Raw genomic sequence first — 21,416 nt, forward strand, 5'->3', positions numbered from 1 at the left:
ATGTTGGCCTGGAAACTGGGAAAGGGAATAACAATTGAAATGTAAATAAGAAATAACCAAGTTAATAAAGATGGAGGAAAAAAATCAAGCAGCAGAACTGACATGAATCAAGATTTGTTTGTTACCTGATGATCTTGAACACAATTATAGTATTTCTTAACATCATAGGCATGTTTTAAATTATTGATAAATGAAACAAAATTTAAAACCATTGGATGATGTTAGTGCATCCAGAGGGAAAAAAGATATTTGTGCATCTTAACAAATCAGTATGTTAGAAAATGGTAAGGTTTGGGGGTAAAATCTGAGCAAACCCATAGGTTTTCCTGTCCACTATCTTTTTGGCAGAAGCCGATCATGCTGAAAGGTATTTCCATCTGCCAGCTAAGCATATCTGGAAGTATACTTGTATGCCACCATCTTTATGACACATCTGAGCAAGTCCAAAGTCTTCCTGTCATTTTCACAATGCCCGTTGAGCACATCCACAAGCTCTTGTTCCCCACTTTAACATTTAAACATGAATTATATAACCCGGAACTAAGCATGCCTAAGACTGCCAACTTTTCCTTCTTGAGATATGATGTAAACTGAGCATGCTGGTAATATGCCTAGTATTAATGTACTTTCCTATATGAATACGTACAGAATTCCCCAGGGAAATATCCAGGCTTCCTTTGTTCAAGGGGAGCATTGATTTGGAAACATCTCTCATCCATTCCTCACCCAATGCAAGTATTCTTTCTCCATGCTTTACTTCATTTTTTAATGGGCTGTGGATGTCACTTAATGGGCAGAGTGCTTGCCTAACATACCTGAGTCCTTGTGTTCTATCTCTAGTACAAGTCACAGTGTCACGTGCATGTAATCCCAGCACTTGGGAAGTGGAGGCAGGAAGATCAGAAATCAATGCCATTCTCAGTTACATAGTGAGTTTGAGGTTACCCTAAGCTACATAGGACCCTGCCTCAAAAATAAAAGATTAAATGAATTAAATGGTTTTGAAAAGTGAAATATGAACATGTAGAACTATAGAAGAAGCAAAGAATAGACTGACTGGGAGTGTCTTAGCCCATTTAGGGCGTACCAGGCTGTACCTAATTCTCACTCACAGGTGCTCACTCCCATTCTCTGCTGATTTCTGCTTCCATCATGTAAAGTGTTAATTTCTGAGGCATATTAATAAACTACCATTCACAAAGTATATTATATCTCTGTTTTATTATTAAACCTCTCCCTATACAATCCCATTAACTTCCTAATTCTGCACGTTTCTACTGTTAGTGTTTCTATGAAGTATTAATTGTAACGGTGGTGCCTTACCCACTTCCTTTCCCTCCTCCCATTGGTCGTTTTCTTTCACCAAGGCATTGTCTTGAATCTCTAACTGTGCCCGTTGTTGTGGTAGCTGTGATGTCTGATATTTACAATTTCTCTTTGATGCTATGAAATTATTTTGTCTTCCTATTACTCTGAAACAACTTCAGTTGTACTGACTTCAAAGCAGAGCATGCTCTTTGATGGGACTTTTCCTTCCTAAAAAGCCATTTCTCTCATTCCTTGGGCTCGAGATCGATACCAGAGGCATCAAAGCTGTGTACCTGGACCTGAGAAGGGCCCGTCCGTGGACTGTGTGAAGCTGTCATAGAATTTATAGGCACTGTTAACTTCTGCAATACAAGCTATAGGGTAAAAGTTGCTACTAGCAAAAATTTTAAATGCAGATAGTTCACAAATTACCACTAGTGAATATAATTTTACCAGTAACAGCTAACTCAAAGTACCTTCTGCAGAAAAAGTCACTAAATTATCCATTATTTACTTATAATCAAGATGCAATCCACAGGCCACAGGAAGCTCAAGAAGAAGGATGAACAAAATGCGGATGCTTCCACTCCTTCTTAAAATGGGGGAAAATATCCATAGGAGGAGATTTGGAAGCAAAGTTTAGAGCAGCAACGCAAGGAACAGCCATTTAGAGCCTGCCCTACATGTGACCCATATATATACAGCCACCAAAAGTAGATACGATGGATGAAGCTAAAAAATGCACGCCGAAAGGGACCGGATATAGATCTCTCCTGAGAGATACATCCAGAGCATGTCCAATACAGAGGCCAATGCTAGCAGCAAACCACTGAACTGAGAACAGGACCCCCTTGGGGGGGGAATTAGAGGAAGTATTGAAAGAGTTGAAGGAGCTTGCAACCCCATAAAAACAACACTGTCAACCAGCCAGAGCTTCCAGGGACTAAACCACTACCGAAAGACTATGCATGGATTGACCCAGGGATCCAGCTGCATATGTAGCAGAGATTAGCCTTGTTGGGGCACCAGGGTAAGGGGAAGCCCTTGGTCCTGCCAAGGTTGGACCTCCAGTGCAGGGGAATATGGGGGGAGGGCAGTAAGGGGGATACATGGGGAGAATACCTGTATGAGGGAGGGGGAGGGGAGGGGTTTGGGGCTTATGGACAGGAAATGGGAAAAGGGAATAACATTTGAAATGTAAGTAAAGAAATATATCTAATAAAAAATTAAAAAAATAAATAAAATGAAAAGGAGAAACAACTCAAGGAAGCAAATTGTTTCTACTTTGACTTTTCAGAGAGTTCATGTCTTGGAAGAGGCTGAGGGTTGTAGCTCTTTTTCTTATGCACTCTTAAACCAAATACCCATTTACACTAGTGTCACACCATCTAAATGCATATACGCCATTACATCATGCTGTACGTGCAGCAGGGTCATGTTTCAGTATCTCAGCCCTACTTTCTATAGTGAGTTTCCCAATCGATTGCCTTCAATGTTATGTTCCATTTCACTCAGCACATGGTGAGTGTCTGGTGACTGTTGCTTGAATGAAGATATAACAAGGATGTTGGTGAGGTTACTTCTGACACAGTTCTTCCTAAACACATGAAATCTGTCTGTGACAAAGTCCTTTGTCTTAGAGGAATGAATACTTAAAAACCTTTAAACATATATGCTATTAGCTTTTTTTTCCTGGTGTTCTTGGGAGAAGTACAGTGATATAATAATTGCACTAGTAATCTTCACATATCACCTCTAAACTCTCAGTCTTCTAACATGAGAAAATGAGATAGGCATTCTTCTGAATAAGATCTAGGTCAACAGGGATTGATTGGAGAAAGCCTGGGAAGAAGATGACCAGCATCTCACAAGAAGCCATGTAAGTACAGACACTTGTAAATCTCAGCCTCAGGTTAGTCAGGTATAACCATGGAAGTTGAAAATCGATGCTCTCTTACATAGCAAAAATTAAATTTATTATTATTGTTCTGTGTGTGTGTGTGTGTGTGTGTGTGTGTGTGTGTGTGTGTGTGTGTGTGTAAAAGAGAGAAATGGGGGGGAGAGACAAAACATAGGAAGACAGAGAGTGCATATGCATGTGTGTACCATTTAGAGGCCAGAGACTAACATCAAGGATAGACTTGGTAGCCAACAAACCTTAGGGATTCTCTCATCTGCCTTCCTAGTGATAGGATTGTTCGCATGTGTTGGGACACATGCATAGCCTTTTGCATAGGATCCGGGATCCAAACTCGGGTACTTTTGCTTGTATGTTCCTTACATTTACTGCACTGAGCCATCTCTTCAGCCCCATGTATCATCATCTTTTCAAAATCATTGATCTAATAGTGATGCACTATTATTTCTTAAATGTTTCTTGTGAAATACTTTAAGAAATACATTGCTGAATACTATTGTTTTAGTGCTTTAGTACAAAAATATGTTGTGGTGGATTACTTATGTATGTATGTATGTATGTATGTTTATAATTGATTATAGCCACAAACACTCTCCTTTGCACTTATAAGAGTTTTGAACTTTTACTGCTGTGAACATGACCAAGGCAACTCTTGTAAGGACAACATTTAATTGGGGCTGGCCTACAGGTTGAGAGGGTCAGTGCATTATCATCAAGGTGGGAACATAGCAGCATCCAAGCAAGCATGTTGCAGGCAGAGCTGAGAATTCTACATCTTCATCTGAAGCTAGGATTAGGATTAGCCCACACCACAGTAACACACCTACTCCAACAAGGCCACACCTTCTAATAGTGCCACTCTGGGCCAAGCATATACGAACCATCACAATGACTCTGGTGGATAAGTGAGGAAACAATCAACTCTTTGATTTCTTCTGATTCTTAGACTTCAAAGCTTGCTCCTTAGGTGGGATGATCACTTCTGAGAGATGTGAAAATGAATTGTTGCCAAGTTAATTCTTTCTCTATCCCAAACATGATTTTTGTTTGCTCTGCTACATGTTATCATGTGTTTACTTCACAGAATAGAGTATTATTTACTGTTAAGCTTGAGATTTTTATTTGTTAATTCATTTTCAGTAGCATACACATTATGAGCTAAGAATATGTCATTAAATTTTGAGATATAATAATTTTTGTTACTAAAAGAACAAGTTTCAAAGATGTTGCTCAAAGCATTTTTCCCTAAAAAAAAAGTCTTTTGGTTTTGTTTTGTCTATTATATTTTGTCTGAACAAAAGTATTCGCTGATATCCTTATCATTGTATCAATGTAATCTCCTTGGAAGAGATTACATTGTTGCAAAGGAACAGTAGTCATGGTGAGAATGAGACAAATTGCACAAAGCAACATCTTGAGATGACAAGGCATATTCAGGAATGAAACTTTTTGTTAGTAAAGTTAAAAGAAGTAAAATAAAACCTCTAACTCTTTCTGGAGACAAAGGAAAATAGAGATAATGATGTTGCTAAAATGTGAAAATCTTTGCTCAGTTGTTTTAGTGTTTCCTTTGGCTTATAACTGTCTTATAATCACAAATTATGCCATTTGAATTTGACAAGCATTCTGCATCTTAATCATGCATGTAAAATTAACTGCATAACAGAGTAATTGCTTAGTTTATATGTACAGTGAGATGTATTCATTATGTACTTGATATGCTAATTTCACAAAAGTATACTAATCCAATGTGAGAAATTTTGATTTCTAATTTTTTCAAATAATGGCTACATAAAATAAATTAATTGGATGATTAGTCACATTTATTTGGCATATTTTGGATGAAATTGATAACTATATATTACTGTTTTAAGTGATACATTAAAGAAATCAGTAGGATAAATGAATGTCATCTTGGCTTGAATATAGCTCTAAGTAGCTTTATATTTTATTGTGGTTTTTGTGCATCTTTATTTACTGAACAAATAGATTTTTTTCCAAAGACAATTCCTTCTTTTTCTCCTTTTTTAAATTTTGAAAACAGCATGTTTCTGTATTATTATTTGTCAATATCCTCTTTCCTAGAATCTGAAGTGGTTTATTTTGATGGACGAAGTTCTCTGCTCTACAAATTTGATAAAGGTGCCATAAGACCAATAAGAGAGATTATTTCTTTGAAATTTAAAGGCATGCAGAACAGTGGGATTATATTCCATGGAAAAGGACGACATGGGAATCACATTGCTTTGGAATTAATCAAGGGAAAGCTTGTTGTGTATCTTAGTTCAGGTAAAAAAAAACTTATAATTAAACAATCTGTTCAAATGGAAATACATCTGCTGGTACTTGACCTTTTCAGCTAGGTAAAGGAACCATATAGTTTATCATTAATCCAGAATGCCTTTGAGAGTTAAAGGAAGCATTGCTATAATTATTCTGGAATGACGAATACACAGTAAAAACATCACAGGCAAGAGTAAATGCACATTTTATGGAACTGCTAATAACTGCATATAGTATATATGTGTACATAAACCCTCAGATAGTCTTGATGATGAGGTTTCAGCAAAAAAAATCTGAATGCCATAATAATAAAATAATAAATAAATCATCAGGTTGGAGAGATGGGGGGTTTTTTTGTTTGTTTGTTTTGGTTTGGTTTATAGCTTGCAACTGCTTATAATTCCAGGAGATCCAACTTCCCCTTCTGTCCTCCAAGTCCATTCACACATATACATACACCCACACAGATGCAGACACATGCAAATAATTAAAGTTAAACAAGTCACAATGCATGTTAAGATTTTATGTCCAAAAGGAAGAGAAAATCAGATGGTCTTTGCTTAGGATGGAAGGATGGATATAAATTAAAGTGCTGATTTTTCAAAAGGGAAGTGTGATTTTTAAAGAACTAACTCAGTGTTTTGTTTTTCCTTTTTAAGGCAATGGAAACCTGCCCCCTGTTAATTCTATCATGAACTTCACCCTAGGCAGCCTTCTGGATGACTGGCACTGGCACTCTGTGCTCATTGAGATCCTCAATTACCATGTGAACTTCACCCTGGACAAATACACACATCATGTCCATGTGAACAAGGAATCCAATTACTTGGATCTTGATTTTGAGGTTGTTAGACATTGTGTAATTTAGCTAAAATTATAATCTGGAAATATGAATCTTATACAGAAATGCTACTTTGCAGTAATTCAGAGAGACAAATCCTTATACATAAACAATCTCTTAGCTTTTAAAAGTTTTTTTGTGCAATTTTCTCTAATAGGTATCTAAATCACACTGTTAAATAACGTGAATCTTTCCAGTTCTTTGAAAGGCAATGTTGGAAGAGTCGTAACACACCAGGAAAGCTGCAATATCTATCAGGGATAAATGGTTTGTCCCTATAAGACCTAGTCCTATACCCTATATGGACTTTGATTACCTCCACTTACTTGTCATGGCAAGAGAGTGCTCAGTGCAGTGACTGTATTTTATGGACGTCAGGCCAAGTCTTACATTTAAAAAATTACTGTTTCAAGCTAGGTTGGAGTGTTGCAATCTGTAATCCAAAGTCTTCGAAAGCAGAGGCTGTCATATCTCTGCAAGTTCAAAGCCAGCCAAATCTACACAGTGAACTCCCAAGAAACTGACCATTAAGTTCACCAAGCCCCAATTATTTCCTAGGTGCGAAAAGGTTACTTCTTTAAGTTTACATGCAAATTTAATCAGAAATTAGGATGTCAAAACACATCATGATAACAGGATACTTTATGTGAGATAAGCAAACAAGAAAATCTATGGTGAGACAAATAGATTCATAAGGACAACATCTGTTCATCAAAAGTGATTTAAAAGATCATCATAAAATCGCTAAACAATGTTATTTATTTCCTGTTTTTCTTTCTAAGATCAGCTTTGGAGAAATTCTGATGCCTGAAGGACATTTGCTGACATCCCCACATAAAAATTTTCATGGGTGTTTAGAAAATGTTTATTACAATGGAGTCAATATTATTAAATTGGCCAAGAAACATGAACCACAAATCCTAATTAAGGTAAGAGATTATAAAAAGGAAGAAGAGAAAAGGAATTGATACCCTTTTTTGCGCTTAAGAATTGTTCTTAGTTGGGGAGATTGCTCATTGGGTAAAGTCTGCTGTGCAAATGTTGAGGATCAGAGTTCAGACTCCTAGCACCCAGGCAAAAGTTGAGTGTGGTTGTTCATGCCTATAACTCTAGCATCGGGGTATGGAGACAAATTTATTCAGGGGCTCACAACCCAGGAGGCTAGTCAAAATGGCTATGTCCAGGTTCAGTCACAGACCCTGGCTCAAAAAGTAAGGTGGAAACGTGATTGAGGAAGAAATTGTAACACTGGCTTTTGGCATCCACATACATTCCTGATGACTGTACCTGTGCATATGTGTACATGAATGAGAGGGGGTAGGGAGGGAGAGAAGGGGAGACAGAGAGATAGAGGGAGAGAGGGAGAAGAGAAGGAGGAGGGAGAGGGAGAAAGGAGAGGGAGAAAGTTATAGTTAGGAATTCTGTTGCCTGTAATGAAACACCATGAACAAAGGTTTAGTTGGCTTCACTTCAGTATCACTGTTTATCATCAAAGGAAGTCAGGGTAGGAACCTAGAGGTAGAAGATGATGTTGATGGATGGGTGTTGAGTATTGGCTTGCTTGGCCTGATTTCTTATAGAATCCAGGACTACCAGCCCAAGGATGGCTGAGCTCTTCCTACATCAATCACTAGTTAAGAAAATGCTCTACACAGTTGGCTGCACCCCAATCTCACAGAGGCATTTTCTCAACTGAGGCTCCCTTCTCTTAGATGTCTCTACCTTGTTGACATAAAAGGAGCCAATACGGGGAAACTGATTCTTTTTATTTTTTAATTTTTATCCAGAGCTGAGGACCGAACCCAGGGCCTTGTGCTTGCCAGGCAAGCGCTCTACCACTGAGCTAAATCCCCAGCCAAGACTGATTCTTTTTAGGGCTTTGTTTAATACAATACTTTTAAAAATCAGCTCCTATCTTTCAAACAGCTGTCATGTAATATAACAATTTTTTTAATTATTTTAAATTTTATTACATGATGAATTTTGTATTGTACACTGTCTCACATTATTATACCCCTTATTTCAAATGTTGTTGAACAATTATATTTATAAAGCCAATTCTTTTTTTTTTAATTTATTTAATACTTAATAATAATTCTTTGGTTTCCGGGCAAACATCTCCCTCCCCCCTCCCCTTCCTTATGGGTGTTCCCCTCCCAACCCTCCCCCCCACTGCCGCCCTCCCCCCCACAGTCTAGTTCACTGGGGGTTCAGTCTTAGCAGGACCCAGGGCTTCCCCTTCCACTGGTGCTCTTACTAGGATATTCATTGCTACCTATGAGGTCAGAGTCCAGGGTCAGTCCATATATAGTCTTTAGGTAGTGGCTTAGTCCCTGGAAGCTCTGGTTGCTTGGCATTGTTGTACATATGGGGTCTCGAGCCCCTTCAAGCTCTTCCAGTTCTTTCTCTGATTCCTTCAACGGGGGTCCTATTCTCAGTTCAGTGGTTTGCTGCTGGCATTCGCCTCTGTATTTGCTGTATTCTGGCTGTGTCTCTCAGGAGCGATCTACATCAGGCTCCTGTCGGTCTGCACTTCTTTGCTTCATCCATCTTGTCTAATTGGGTGGCTCTATATGTATGGGCCACATGTGGGGCAGGCTCTGAATGGGTGTTCCTTCAGTCTCTGTTTTAATCTTTGCCTCTCTATTCCCTGCCAAGGGTATTCTTGTTCCCCTTTTAGAGAAAGAGTGAAGCATTCACATTTTCACCATCCGTCTTGAGTTTCATTTGTTCTAGGGATCTAGGGTAATTCAAGCATTTGGGCTAATAGCCACTTATCAATGAGTGCATACCATGTATGTCTTTCTGTGATTGGGTTAGCTCACTCAGGATGATATTTTCCAGTTCCAACCATTTGCCTACGAATTTCATAAACTCATTGTTTTTGATAGCTGAGTAATATTCCATTGTGTAGATGTACCACATTTTCTGTATCCATTCCTCTGTTGAAGGGCATCTGGGTTCTTTCCAGCTTCTGGCTATTATAAATAAGGCTGCGATGAACATAGTGGAGCACGTGTCTTTTTTATATGTTGGGGCATCTTTTGGGTATATGCCCAAGAGAGGTATAGCTGGATCCTCAGGCAGTTCAATGTCCAATTTTCTGAGGAACCTCCAGACTGATTTCCAGAATGGTTGTACCAGTCTGCAATCCCACCAACAATGGAGTAGTGTTCCTCTTTCTCCGCATCCTCGCCAGCATCTGCTGTCACCTGAGTTTTTGATCTTAGCCATTCTCACTGGTGTGAGGTGAAATCTCAGGGTTGTTTTGATTTGCATTTCCCTTATGACTAAAGATTTCTTTAGGTGTTTCTCAGCCATTCGGCATTCCTCAGCTGTGAATTCTTTGTTTAGCTCTGAACCCCATTTTTAATAGGGTTATTTGTCTCCCTGCAGTCTAACTTCTTGAGTTCTTTGTATATTTTGGATATAAGGCCTCTATCTGTTGTAGGATTGGTAAAGATCTTTTCCCCATCTGTTGGTTGCCGATTTGTCCTAACCACCGTGTCCTTTGCCTTACAGAAGCTTTGCAGTTTTATGAGATCCCATTTGTCGATTCTTGATCTTAGAGCATAAGCCATTGGTGTTTTGTTCAGGAAATTTTTTCCAGTGCCCATGTGTTCCAGATGCTTCCCTAGTTTTTCTTCTATTAGTTTGAGTGTGTCTGGTTTGATGTGGAGGTCCTTGATCCACTTGGACTTAGGCTTTGTACAGGGTGATAAGCATGGATCAATCTGCATTCTTCTACATGTTGACCTCCAGTTGAACCAGCACCATTTGCTGAAAATGCTATCTTTTTTCCATTGGATGGTTTTGGCTCCTTTGTCAAAAATCAAGTGACCATGGGTGTGTGGGTTCATTTCTGGGTCTTCAAATCTATTCCATTGGTCTATCTGTCTCTCTCTGTACCAATACCATGCAGTTTTTTATCACTATTGCTCTGTAATACTGCTTGAGTTCAGGGATAGTGATTCCCCCTGAAGTCCTTTTATTGTTGAGGATAGTTTTAGCTATCCTGGGTTTTTTGTTATTCCAGGTGAATTTGCAAATTGTTCTGTCTAACTCTTTGAAGAATTGGATTGGTATTTTGATGGGGATTGCATTGAATCTGTAGATCGCTTTTGGTAAAATGGCCATTTTTACTATATTAATCCTGCCAATCCATGAGCATGGGAGATCTTTCCATCTTCTGAGGTCTTCTTCAATTTCTTTCTTCAGTGTCTTGAGTTCTTATTGTACAGATCTTTTACTTGCTTGGTTAAAGTCACACCGAGGTACTTTATATTATTTGGGTCTATTATGAAGGGTGTCGTTTCCCTAATTTCTTTCTCGGCTTGTTTCTCTTTTGTGTAGAGGAAGGCTACTGATTTATGAGTTAATTTTATACCCAGCCACTTTGCTGAAGTTGTTTATCAGCTTTAGTAGTTCTCTGGTGGAACTTTTGGGATCACTTAAATAAACTATCATATCATCTGCAAATAGTGATATTTTGACTTCTTCTTTTCTGATCTGTATCCCCTTGACCTCCTTTTGTTGTCTGATTGCTCTGGCTAGAACTTCAAGAACTATATTGAATAAGTAAGGAGAGAGTGGGCAGCCTTGTCTAGTCCCTGATTTTAGTGGGATTGCTTCAAGTTTCTCTCCATTTAGTTTAATGTTAGCAACCGGTTTGCTGTATATGGCTTTTACTATGTTTAGGTATGGGCCTTGAATTCCTATTCTTTCCAGGACTTTTATCATGAAGGGGTGTTAAATTTTGTCAAATGCTTTCTCAGCATCTAATGAAATGATCATGTGGTTTTGTTCTTTCAGTTTGTTTATATAATGGATCACATTGATGGTTTTCCATATATTAAACCATCCCTGCATGCCTGGGATGAAACCTACTTGATCATGGTGGATGATTGTTTTGATGTGCTCTTGGATTCGGTTTGCCAGAATTTTATTGAGTATTTTTGCGTCGATATTCATAAGGGAAATTGGTCTGAAGTTCTCTTTCTTTGTTGGGTCTTTGTGTGTTTTAGGTATAAGAGTAATTGTGGCTTCATAGAAGGAATTCGGGAGTGATCCATCTGTTTCAATTTTGTGGAATAGTTTGGATAATATTGGTATGAGGTCTTCTATGAAGGTTTGATATAATTCTGCAATAAACCCATCTGGACCTGGGCTCTTTTTGGTTGGGAGACCTTTAATGACTGCTTCTATTTCCTTAGGACTTATGGGGTTGTTTAACTGGTTTATCTGATCCTGATTTAACTTTGGTAACTGGTATCTGTCTAGGAAATTTTCCATTTCCTGTAGATTTTCAAGTTTTGTTGAATATAGGCTTTTATAGTAAGATCTGATGATTTTTTGAATTTCCTCTGAATCTGTAGTTATGTCTCCCTTTTCATTTCTGATTTTGTTAATTTGGACACACTCTCTGGGTCCTCTTGTTAGTCTGGCTAAGGTTTTATCTATGTTGTTGATTTTCTCAAAGAACCAACTTTTGGTTCTGTTGATTCTTTCTATGTTCCTTTTTGTTTCTACTTGGTTGATTTCAGCTCTGAGTTTGATTATTTCCTGCCTTCTACTCCTCCTGGGTGTATTTGCTTCTTTTTGTTCTAGAGCTTTTGGGTGTGCTGTCAAGCTGCTGACATATGCTCTTTCCTGTTTCTTTCTGCAGGCACTCAGCGCTATGAGTTTTCCTCTTAGCACAGCTTTCATTGTGTCCCATAAGTTTGGGTATGTTGTACCTTCATTTTCATTAAATTCTAAAAAGTCTTTAATTTCTTTCTTTATTTCTTCCTTGACCAGGTTATCATTGAGTAGAGCATTGTTCAATTTCCACTTATATGTGGGCATTCTTCCCTTATTGTTATTGAAGACCAGTTTTAGGCCGTGGTGGTCCGATAGCACGCATGGGATTATTTCTATCTTTCTGTACCTGTTGAGGCCCGTTTTTTGACCAACTATATGGTCAATTTTGGAGAAAGTACCATGAGGAGCTGAGAAGAAGGTATATCCTTTTGCTTTAGGATAGAATGTTCTATAAATATCCATTAAGTCCATTTGGCTCATGACTTCTCTCAGTCTGTCTACGTCTCTGTTTAATTTCTGTTTCCATGATCTGTCCATTGATGAGAGTGGGGTGTTGAAATCTCCCACTATTATTGTGTGAGGTGCAATGTGTGTTTTGAGCTTTAGTAAGGTTTCTTTTACGTTTGTAGGTGCCCTTGTATTTGGGGCATAGATATTTAGGATTGAGAGTTCATCTTGGTGGATTATTCCTTTGATGAATATGAAGTGTCCTTCCTTATCTTTTTTGATGACTTTTAATTGAAAATTGATTTTATTTGATATTGGAATGGCTACTCCAGCTTGCTTCTTCTGACCATTTGCTTGGAAAGTTGTTTTCCAGCCTTTCATTTTGAGGTAGTGTCTGTCTTTGTGTCTGAGGTGTGTTTCCTGTAGGCAGCAGAATGCAGGATCCTCGTCGCGTATCCAGTTTGTTAATCTATGTCTTTTTATTGGGGAGTTGAGGCCATTGATGTGGAGAGATATTAAGGAATAGTGATTATTGCTTCCTGTTATATTCATTTTGGATGTGAGGTTATGTTTGTGTGCTTTTCTTCTCTTTGTTTTGTTGCCAAGACGATTAGTTTCTTGCTTCTTCTAGGGTATAGCTTGCCTCCTTATGTTGGGCTTTACCATTTATTATCCTTTGTAGTGCTGGATTTGTAGAAAGATATTGTGTAAATTTGGTTTTGTCATGGAATATCTTGGTTTCTCCATCTATGTTAATTGAGAGTTTTGCAGGATACAGTAACCTGGGCTGGCATTTGTGTTCTCTTAGGGTCTGTATGACATCTGTCCAGGATCTTCTGGCCTTCATAGTTTCTGGCGAAAAGTCTGGTGTGATTCTGATAGGTCTGCCTTTATATGTTACTTGACCTTTTTCCCTTACTGCTTTTAATTTTCTTTCTTTATTTTGTGCGTTTGGTGTTTTGACTATTATGTGACGGGAGGTGTTTCTTTTCTGGTCCAATCTATTTGGAGTTCTGTAGGCTTCTTGTATGCCTATGGGTATCTCTTTTTTCAGGTTAGGGAAGTTTTCTTCTATGATTTTGTTGAAGATATTTACTGGTCCTTTGAGCTGGGAGTCTTCACTCTCTTCTATACCTATTATCCTTAGGTTTGATCTTCTCATTGAGTCCCGGATTTCCTGTATGTTTTGGACCAGTAGCTTTTTCCGCTTTACATTATCTTTGACAGTTGAGTCAATGATTTCTATGGAATCTTCTGCTCCTGAGATTCTCTCTTCCATCTCTTGTATTCTGTTGGTGAAGCTTGTATCTACAGCTCCTTGTCTCTTCTTTTGGTTTTCTATATCCAGGGTTGTTTCCATGTGTTCTTTCTTGATTGCTTCTATTTCCATTTTTAATTCCTTCAACTGTTTGATTGTGTTTTCCTGGAATTCTTTCAGGGATTTTTGTGACTCCTCTCTATGGGCTTCTCCTTGTTTATTTATGGTTTCCTGGAATTCTTTCAGGGATTTTTGTGACTCCTCTCTATGGGCTTCTACTTGTTTAATTATGTTTTCCTGGAATTCTTTCAGGCATTTTTGTGATTCCTCTCTGTAGGCTTCTACTTGTTCTCTAAGGGAGTTCTTCACATCTTTCTTGAAGTCCTCCAGCATCATGATCAAATATGATTTTGAAACTAGATCTTGCTTTTCTGGTGTGTTTGGATATTCCATGTTTATTTTGGTGGGAGAATTGGGCTCCGATGATGCCATGTAGTCTTGGTTTCTGTTGCTTGGGTTCCTGCGCTTGCCTCTCGCCATCAGATTATCTCTAGTGTTACTTTGTTCTGCTATTTCTGACAGTGGCTAGACTGTCCTATAAGCCTGTGTGTCAGGAGTGCTGTAGACCAGTTTTCCTGTTTTCTTTCAACCAGTTATGGGGACCGAGTGTTCTGCTTTCAGGCGTGTAGTTTTTCCTCTCTACAGGTCTTCAGCTGTTCCTGTGGGCTTGTGTCTTGAGTTCACCAGGCAGGTCACTTGCAGCAGAAAAGTTGGTCTTACCTGTGGTCCCGAGGCTCAAGTTTGCTCACGGGGTGCTGCCCACGAGCTCTCTGCGGCGGCAGCAACCAGGAAGATCTGCGCCGCCCTTTCTGGGAGCTTCCATGCACTAGGGTTCCAGATGGCCTTTGGTGTTTTCCTCTGGCGTCCGAGATGTGTGTGCAGAGTGCAGTCTCTTCTTGTTTCCCAGGCGTGTCTGCCTCTCTGAAGGTTTAGCCCTCCCTCCCACGGGATTTGGGTGCAGAGAACTGTTTATCCGGTCTGTTTCCTTCAGGTTCCGGCGGTGTCTCAGGCGCAGGGGTCCTGCCGCTCCTGGGCCCTCCCCTACGGGAACCCAGAGGCCTTATACAGTTTCCTCTTGGGCCAGGGGTGTGGGCAGGGGTGGGCAGTGTTGGTGGTCTCCTCCGCTCTGCAGCCTCGGGAGTGCCCACCTGACCAGGCGGTGAGGTCTCTCTCCCACGGGGTTTGGGAGCAGAGAGCTGCCATAATATAACAATTTTAACATGTGTAAAATTTAGAAAGTGGCGCTGGAGAGATTTCTCAGTGGTTAATATCACATACAGCTCTTGCAGAAGACCCAAGCTTTGTTCCCAGCACCCATGTTGGATGGCTTAGAGCCAGGCACTTGTAACTCCAAGACCAAAGGATTAATGCTTCTTGCTTCCAAAGGCACCTATTCTCATGTGCACAAACATACATATAGGCACAAATATATACACATGAATAAATAAAATGAATCTTTTTACAGAAAGGAAAAATGAAAAATAATTAGGAGAATATTTGCTTCATGAAACTGAATTGTTCCATTTTAATATGAATTAAAATATACTATTTTTGCATGGAGACCAGAATTCGCTTGTCTTCTGTGTTTGGGGAATTTTTATTCTTAGGAGCCCAAAAAATCCCTAATGGCCTGTTCCCTAATCAACTGGAAATGCTTCCACATACCAAGTTAATAAGCTTCTTTACATGTTTTAAATTAAAAATTTTTCAAATTATAGGTAAGGCTCTTGCTTAGTATCAACAAATAGTAAAACTACACCGTACGTTTTAAGTACTTTATATCCTGTTACATGCCACTATGCATTGGTATATCTGAAGATATTTCTGGCTGTAGGTCAACAGGCCACAAGATAAATATATCACTTGGGAGAGTATATGATAAGAATTAGAAACTTCCAATGTGAATGGGGAAAATAAATAAAAAGATAAGCCTGAAACTTACTATGAATACCACTGGCAATGCACTGAAGTAACCCAAATGACAAACACCTTTGAGATGCATGAAAGGTTATATAGAGGGGAAAATGAATGAATAACAAAACAAGGAAAGATTGATAAGGCTCAACAGATGGTAGATACATGGGACAAGATTAAAAGTAACCAAAGGGCCAGCAAGATGGCTCAGTTGATAAAGACACTTGCTATACAAACATGAGTTTGATCTTGAAACCCGTATGATAAGAGTGAGCTAACTCCTTCAGGTTGTCCCCTGACTTCTACACACATGCCACCATGGCACATATTTGCCCAGATGTACACGCATGACTAAATAGTAAAATAAGTAAACAAAAATTATAAGTAAATAAAGAGGCTGGTAGATGTCTCAGTTAGTAGCAATATTTGCCACAGAGGTGTGAGAACCCAAATTTGATCAATACACATGTAAAAGTTGGGCACAGTACTGCTTATCTATAATCCCAGAGTTGGGAAGGTAGGGGTTTAATGACAAGACCAGTGTAAGCTTACTTGTGAGTCTTAGGTTCAGTTAAAGAACCATATCTTTAAAAAATTCAGTAGAGAACAATTAAGAAAGACAGTATTGGCCTTTGGCTTCTACATATGCAACAACACTATAAATATAATAGATGATAGATAGATAGATAGATAGATAGATAGATAGATAGATAGATAGATGATAGGTGGAGAAGGGAAGAGGTAAATGGATCTCTCATCTACCTAAAATTCCTGTCCAGGAAAAATTAAATATAAAGTTTTTCCTGAATGAAGGGAGAAAAAAAGACAACGAATTAGTGACGTTAGCTTCCCTGGAAATACTGTTCTCAGAAATTACCCACAATGAAATATTTGGCCAATGGGCATCCATGTCAAGATTCCTCATGTAACACTTGGTGAAACTAAGTCCATCTTTCATTTTCTAATCTGTGGTGAAATGAAAAGAACAATCTCTTTTATATCCTAACCTCTCTATCCTATCTTAAAATATTTTTGCCAAAGGAAATGAGCTGAAAAAAAGAAACAGGGAAAATAAGCACCATTTCTATAAAAATGTCTATTATTCTGAATTTCTGATGGATTTATTGATAGTATTATTGATTATAGGCAATCAGGAAAATTACAATTATCTTAATATTTCGTCAGTCCTGAATATCACTGAGAAAATAGTGAATTATTAAATATATTGTGTAGAGAGATATGAGTTTCACGAGAAAACAGACAAAAAGAAAGTTCTTTACAAGTTGCACAAGAGACTATAAATGTTAGATATAAGAATTCTGTTCTGAGAATTATACATTTCTCATGTATTCATTATGAAATAGAAAGGCAGTTACTTCAATATTTAAAAAGAAAAACACTTCACAATTTGGCAAAATTAGTTACTAGAATTTATTCAATGGGTTATCATTTATCCAATGATCATATTTGTTATAGAAGACAGCTAGCTATCCAGTTGAACAATGAGACTAACACACCCCAATTGTGTGTCCACCACAATTAGGATCCAGTGAATGTGAATCAAAACCATGGTTCTATGAAGTCAAAGAAAAATAAGTGGGCAGATCCTGGACTTGACAATTTATTGTGATACATATTTACAGAAACATGGTTATGGGCAGGGGTGAGACTCAAGTGAAACCTGAGTCAGAAAGAGAGGAACATACACTGGTTAGAACAGAGGGATCTTATCCCTGTCAGGATATACTTTATTAATCTTAATGTAATACCAAGGAAACAGGCACATTCTGAACATCAATGTTGTTCTGAACAGCTCTGTATACAGCAGTATGTACTACTGTAATAGCTTTGTGTATATATAGTTTGCTGGGAGTGATTCAGGGCTACTCAGGAAACATCATAACTGTTAAAATCAAGATGGCTGCAATCATTTCAAACTCAATTCATGCAGTCAAGATACCTGCAACTAATTTAAAATTTAAGAATCAAATGATTAAATTTATACCATGAAAAGTGCCTCTTTTAATCTTATCACATTTAATTCATCATAGCAAATATTTTCTAACAATAATTTTTTTGATAACAGAATTGTAAAGTATACTATATTTACTGTGTGTGTGTGAGTGTGTGTTTGTGTTTGTGTGTGTGTGTGTGTGTGTGTGTGTGTGTACAACTTGAAGGAATTGATTCTCTTCCCCATGTCCCAGAGATTGAACACAGATAACTGTGCTTGTTGATAAATGCCTTTAATCACTGAGTCATCTCACCATCCTACAGCAGGATTAAAAAACAAAAAAACTAAAAATGAATTTTCTCATAGTTATGCATATGAACAATTACAGTAATTATAACATACACTAGGCGATATTTTAAAATGAAAACTCATCCATTATTAGTCACATTAGGACAAGCTTTTTTATATGTAATTCTGTCTGTAAAAGGATTTTAAGTTTTGGATCTTGCCTTTAATTAATGAAACCACGTACCAAATATACTTCTGGATATTAGGATTTAATTGGTCTGGTCGAGAATTTTAGCTGTCTGCTAGCAACTCAACTGTTGGGCATGTTCAAACTACTATTCTAACCCTAGTTTATCTATCTTATATTAGTAACACTTTTTCTCTAAAGTCATATTTAGTCTATTGGTAGAAACAATTCAAAGATGACTCCACTAAGAATCAGAACTGTGGGAGTATTTTTTTAATTATGGAACTGAAATTCATAGTATGAGTAAATACCAAAGCAGTATCTTTTTTTTTCTACCTAAAATTAAAACCAAAAGCAAATATACAAGAAGAACAAAAATGTGGCCCATGCTAGCTAGATATTGCAAGATTCTAAAAAGCTACCGTGTCAGAATCAGCACATGGTTGGATAGGAACAGAGTAGAAAAAGCAGAGATCCCAGAAATATCCCGGTGCATGTGCAAATCATCAGAAAATTTCCAAACACTAAAAAAAAAGTAACAGAAATTTCCAATACACGTTGTTAAAGACTTAATGAGCCCTTTGGTTAGTGGCAGGACCAGTGAAGTTGTGGAGCTGGTAGAGGAGAGATTTGGAGGAATACACTTTAAAAAAGAACAAATGCTACTTAGAAGGATAACCTGAGTGAGATGTCCTGTTCCTTGTTAGACCCTAAAGCCTAGCAAAGAGACTGGGGAAAAAAATAACAACAGAACACACTCTTGCTGAATTAGCACATATCGAATGCCTTTGCAATCCTGACAACTAGAAAGTGAAGAATTTCTCCACCCCCACCCCAACAAGTGCTAAGAAAAGAATCTGTGTACATCTTTACCAACTCTATCTTTAATGGGCCAGAATCACTATGACAAGACTCTTCACCTTTGCTTTTGTTTTATTTGTAGGGAAATGTGTCCTTCACGTGTCCACAGCCACAGACAGTTCCAGTGACTTTTCAGAGTTCTGGGAGTTACCTGGCTTTGCCAGGCAGTTTAAGGGAAGATAAAATGTCCCTTGCTTTTCAGTTTCGAACGTGGAACAAGGCAGGACGAGTGTTTTTTAGCCAACCAGAGCATGGTTCAGGAAGTTTGGTCCTGTTTCTTACGAATGGAAAACTCAGACTGAGCCTCTCTGAGCCAGGTCAACCCTTGCAGAACATCACAACAGGTACTGTGCATCCCTAAACCTCACAGACAGCCAAGAGAACTTAGAGTCATTCTGTAGGATCAGTAAAGGATGAAGTAGATGTTTGATGTTTCTTTCTGAAGACATGGGTTTGTCCTCTCCTCTTCAGACTACTCAAGACTATTTACATGTGTGATATGCAGCCAATAGTAATCTTTTGACCCAAAATGTTCAGATACAAAAATAAAAAAATGCACATTTCTGCAGATAAAACCCCAATACACCTAAAGATGTATGTAATATCCTTAGGCTGTTTTCTGACTAACCCAACCTCCATCCAGAAGAAACACAGGGGAACTCCATTAACTAGGCAAAACATAAAGATATTCACTTTTCTTCTTGCTTCTTAACTTCTTCTCTTGTTTTGTGCATTTTTATTTTGGCGGGGAGATGTTCTGTAACACAGTAGATGATGGCTTTACCATCACTTTGTCTTGAAAGGTGCCAACAAAGTCCAAGAAGTTTTGTTCTTTTGCTGATTGGTATTTGATTCACTTCCCCAGTCAGCCTGTGTGTTACTCAGAGTTCTCTAGTGGAACAGAACCAATATATGCATGTATTATAAAAAGAAATTTATTGGAATGACTGAAATGATAGAAGGCTACATGATCCAGAAATGCCTTATATACCCTGGAGAAGCAGAAAGCAGGTACCTCTTCTGTCTAAGAAACTGAAAGTGTCCACAATCCCTGACATGAGAACACAGAAGCTTCCTGGAGGTTGCTGACACTGAGTCCATGTTGAAAGGTGAAATAATAAGTAGCCTGATGTGGAAGGGCGAGGGCAGCCCAGAAACAGAACCACTCGTTCAGCAAGAACGGATCTCAAACGTGTGGACTAGCTTCCTTGTTTTTCATCTTTCTCTGTTCACATTCAGCCCACTAACTGTGTCACCCACATTCACAGAAAGTCTCCCACCAGTGTCTTACATGTCAGTTCTCTGCAGAAATGACCCCAAAGACATAACATTAGGTTCACATCACCATTGCTGGGCATCTCTCAAGCTGGTCAAGCTGACAACTGTTTTAGGTTCTTGTATTTTTGATGCCAGGTAGCGCTGAGCGAGTATTTTTCTGCAGTTCTAATTTACACAGTAACTATAATTAAAACTAATAAAATATCTTAAATCAACTAACAGCTCATAGCTTTGTGAGGTTGATATTTTGCCTCTGAATGTAAAATGCTGTAGTTCTTGGCAAAAGATGGTATGAAAACACGTTTAAAATAGAGTCTATGCTATAAACCATATCTTAATTCACTTAATAATTTATAACTTAATGTTTATGAATTCTACTGAATCTGATTTTCTTTAGTATAAATTATAGGTGTGGACTGGAGAAATGGCTCAACTATAAAGAGCTCTTGCTATTTTCCAGCTGTCTGGAAGTTGTTTCTCAATACTCATGAGAAAGGGTTTACAATTGACTGTAACTCCAGCTTCTGGCCTCTACAACCCACACTGAGGGAGCACATACACACACACACACACACACACACACACACACACACACACACACACAAAGAAATGAAAGAATTAAAAAGATTTTTAAAGTAAATAAGTCAGACCTATTAATGTAATGTGTCCATTCAGACTTGAGCATACATTATTATTTAATACAGGAATAGGCCCTATTAATTAATGACTAACTGAGCAAGATGTCACAATCAGTTAAAAAGAGAACACAAGGTATCATGCATATTGAAAGATAAGTAATGCAAAAATGAATTTATGGACAGATATAAATCAGTTCCCAAACCAACTATATCTTATAGGTCTAATCATTTGCATTTGTATGGATAAAAAATTAAAATTTGCATAGCTGTCAGTTTCCTGTAATTGACAGCTATAAAATAGCTTGCACGGTGAAAGTCACAATGCTTGCCTGAATGCCACCTCCCTCATGGAAGCACAGTGATCTCTCTCATTCAAAGCCCGTCACAACTCCCCTTGGCTCAGTTTATAAATTCATTCCTCCAACTGTTTAAAATAATTTCTTTTTGATAGATTAAGTGAAACCAGTAAATTTTCCATTTGAGGACTATACTAAATTGCATTTTGAATTCCACTGGTAAGGATTTTTGACATGTATATTAGAATAATTAATTTTAAGGTGAGACTCTATGCACACGATCAGTATTTACTGCAGGGGATTCT

The 21,416-nt window shown here is 38.1% G+C and overlaps 1 protein-coding gene across 2 annotated transcripts in view; it reads left to right on the forward strand.

Annotated features, from left to right (window-relative positions):
* Cntnap3 (contactin associated protein family member 3) overlaps positions 1–21,416 on the forward strand; it is a 184,336-nt gene that overhangs the window by 108,668 nt on the left and 54,252 nt on the right. For both annotated transcript variants that reach the window (XM_087589929.1, NM_001402217.1), the window contains 4 exon segments: positions 5,312–5,515; positions 6,169–6,353; positions 7,133–7,279; positions 18,982–19,243. In XM_087589929.1, the coding sequence (XP_087446055.1) occupies positions 5,312–5,515; positions 6,169–6,353; positions 7,133–7,279; positions 18,982–19,243 (798 nt within the window).

The sequence above is a fragment of the Rattus norvegicus genome, chromosome 17 (genome assembly GCF_021556685.1).
Source record: "Rattus norvegicus strain SHRSP/BbbUtx chromosome 17, alternate assembly SHRSP_T2T, whole genome shotgun sequence".
Classification (NCBI taxonomy): Eukaryota; Metazoa; Chordata; class Mammalia; order Rodentia; family Muridae; genus Rattus; species Rattus norvegicus.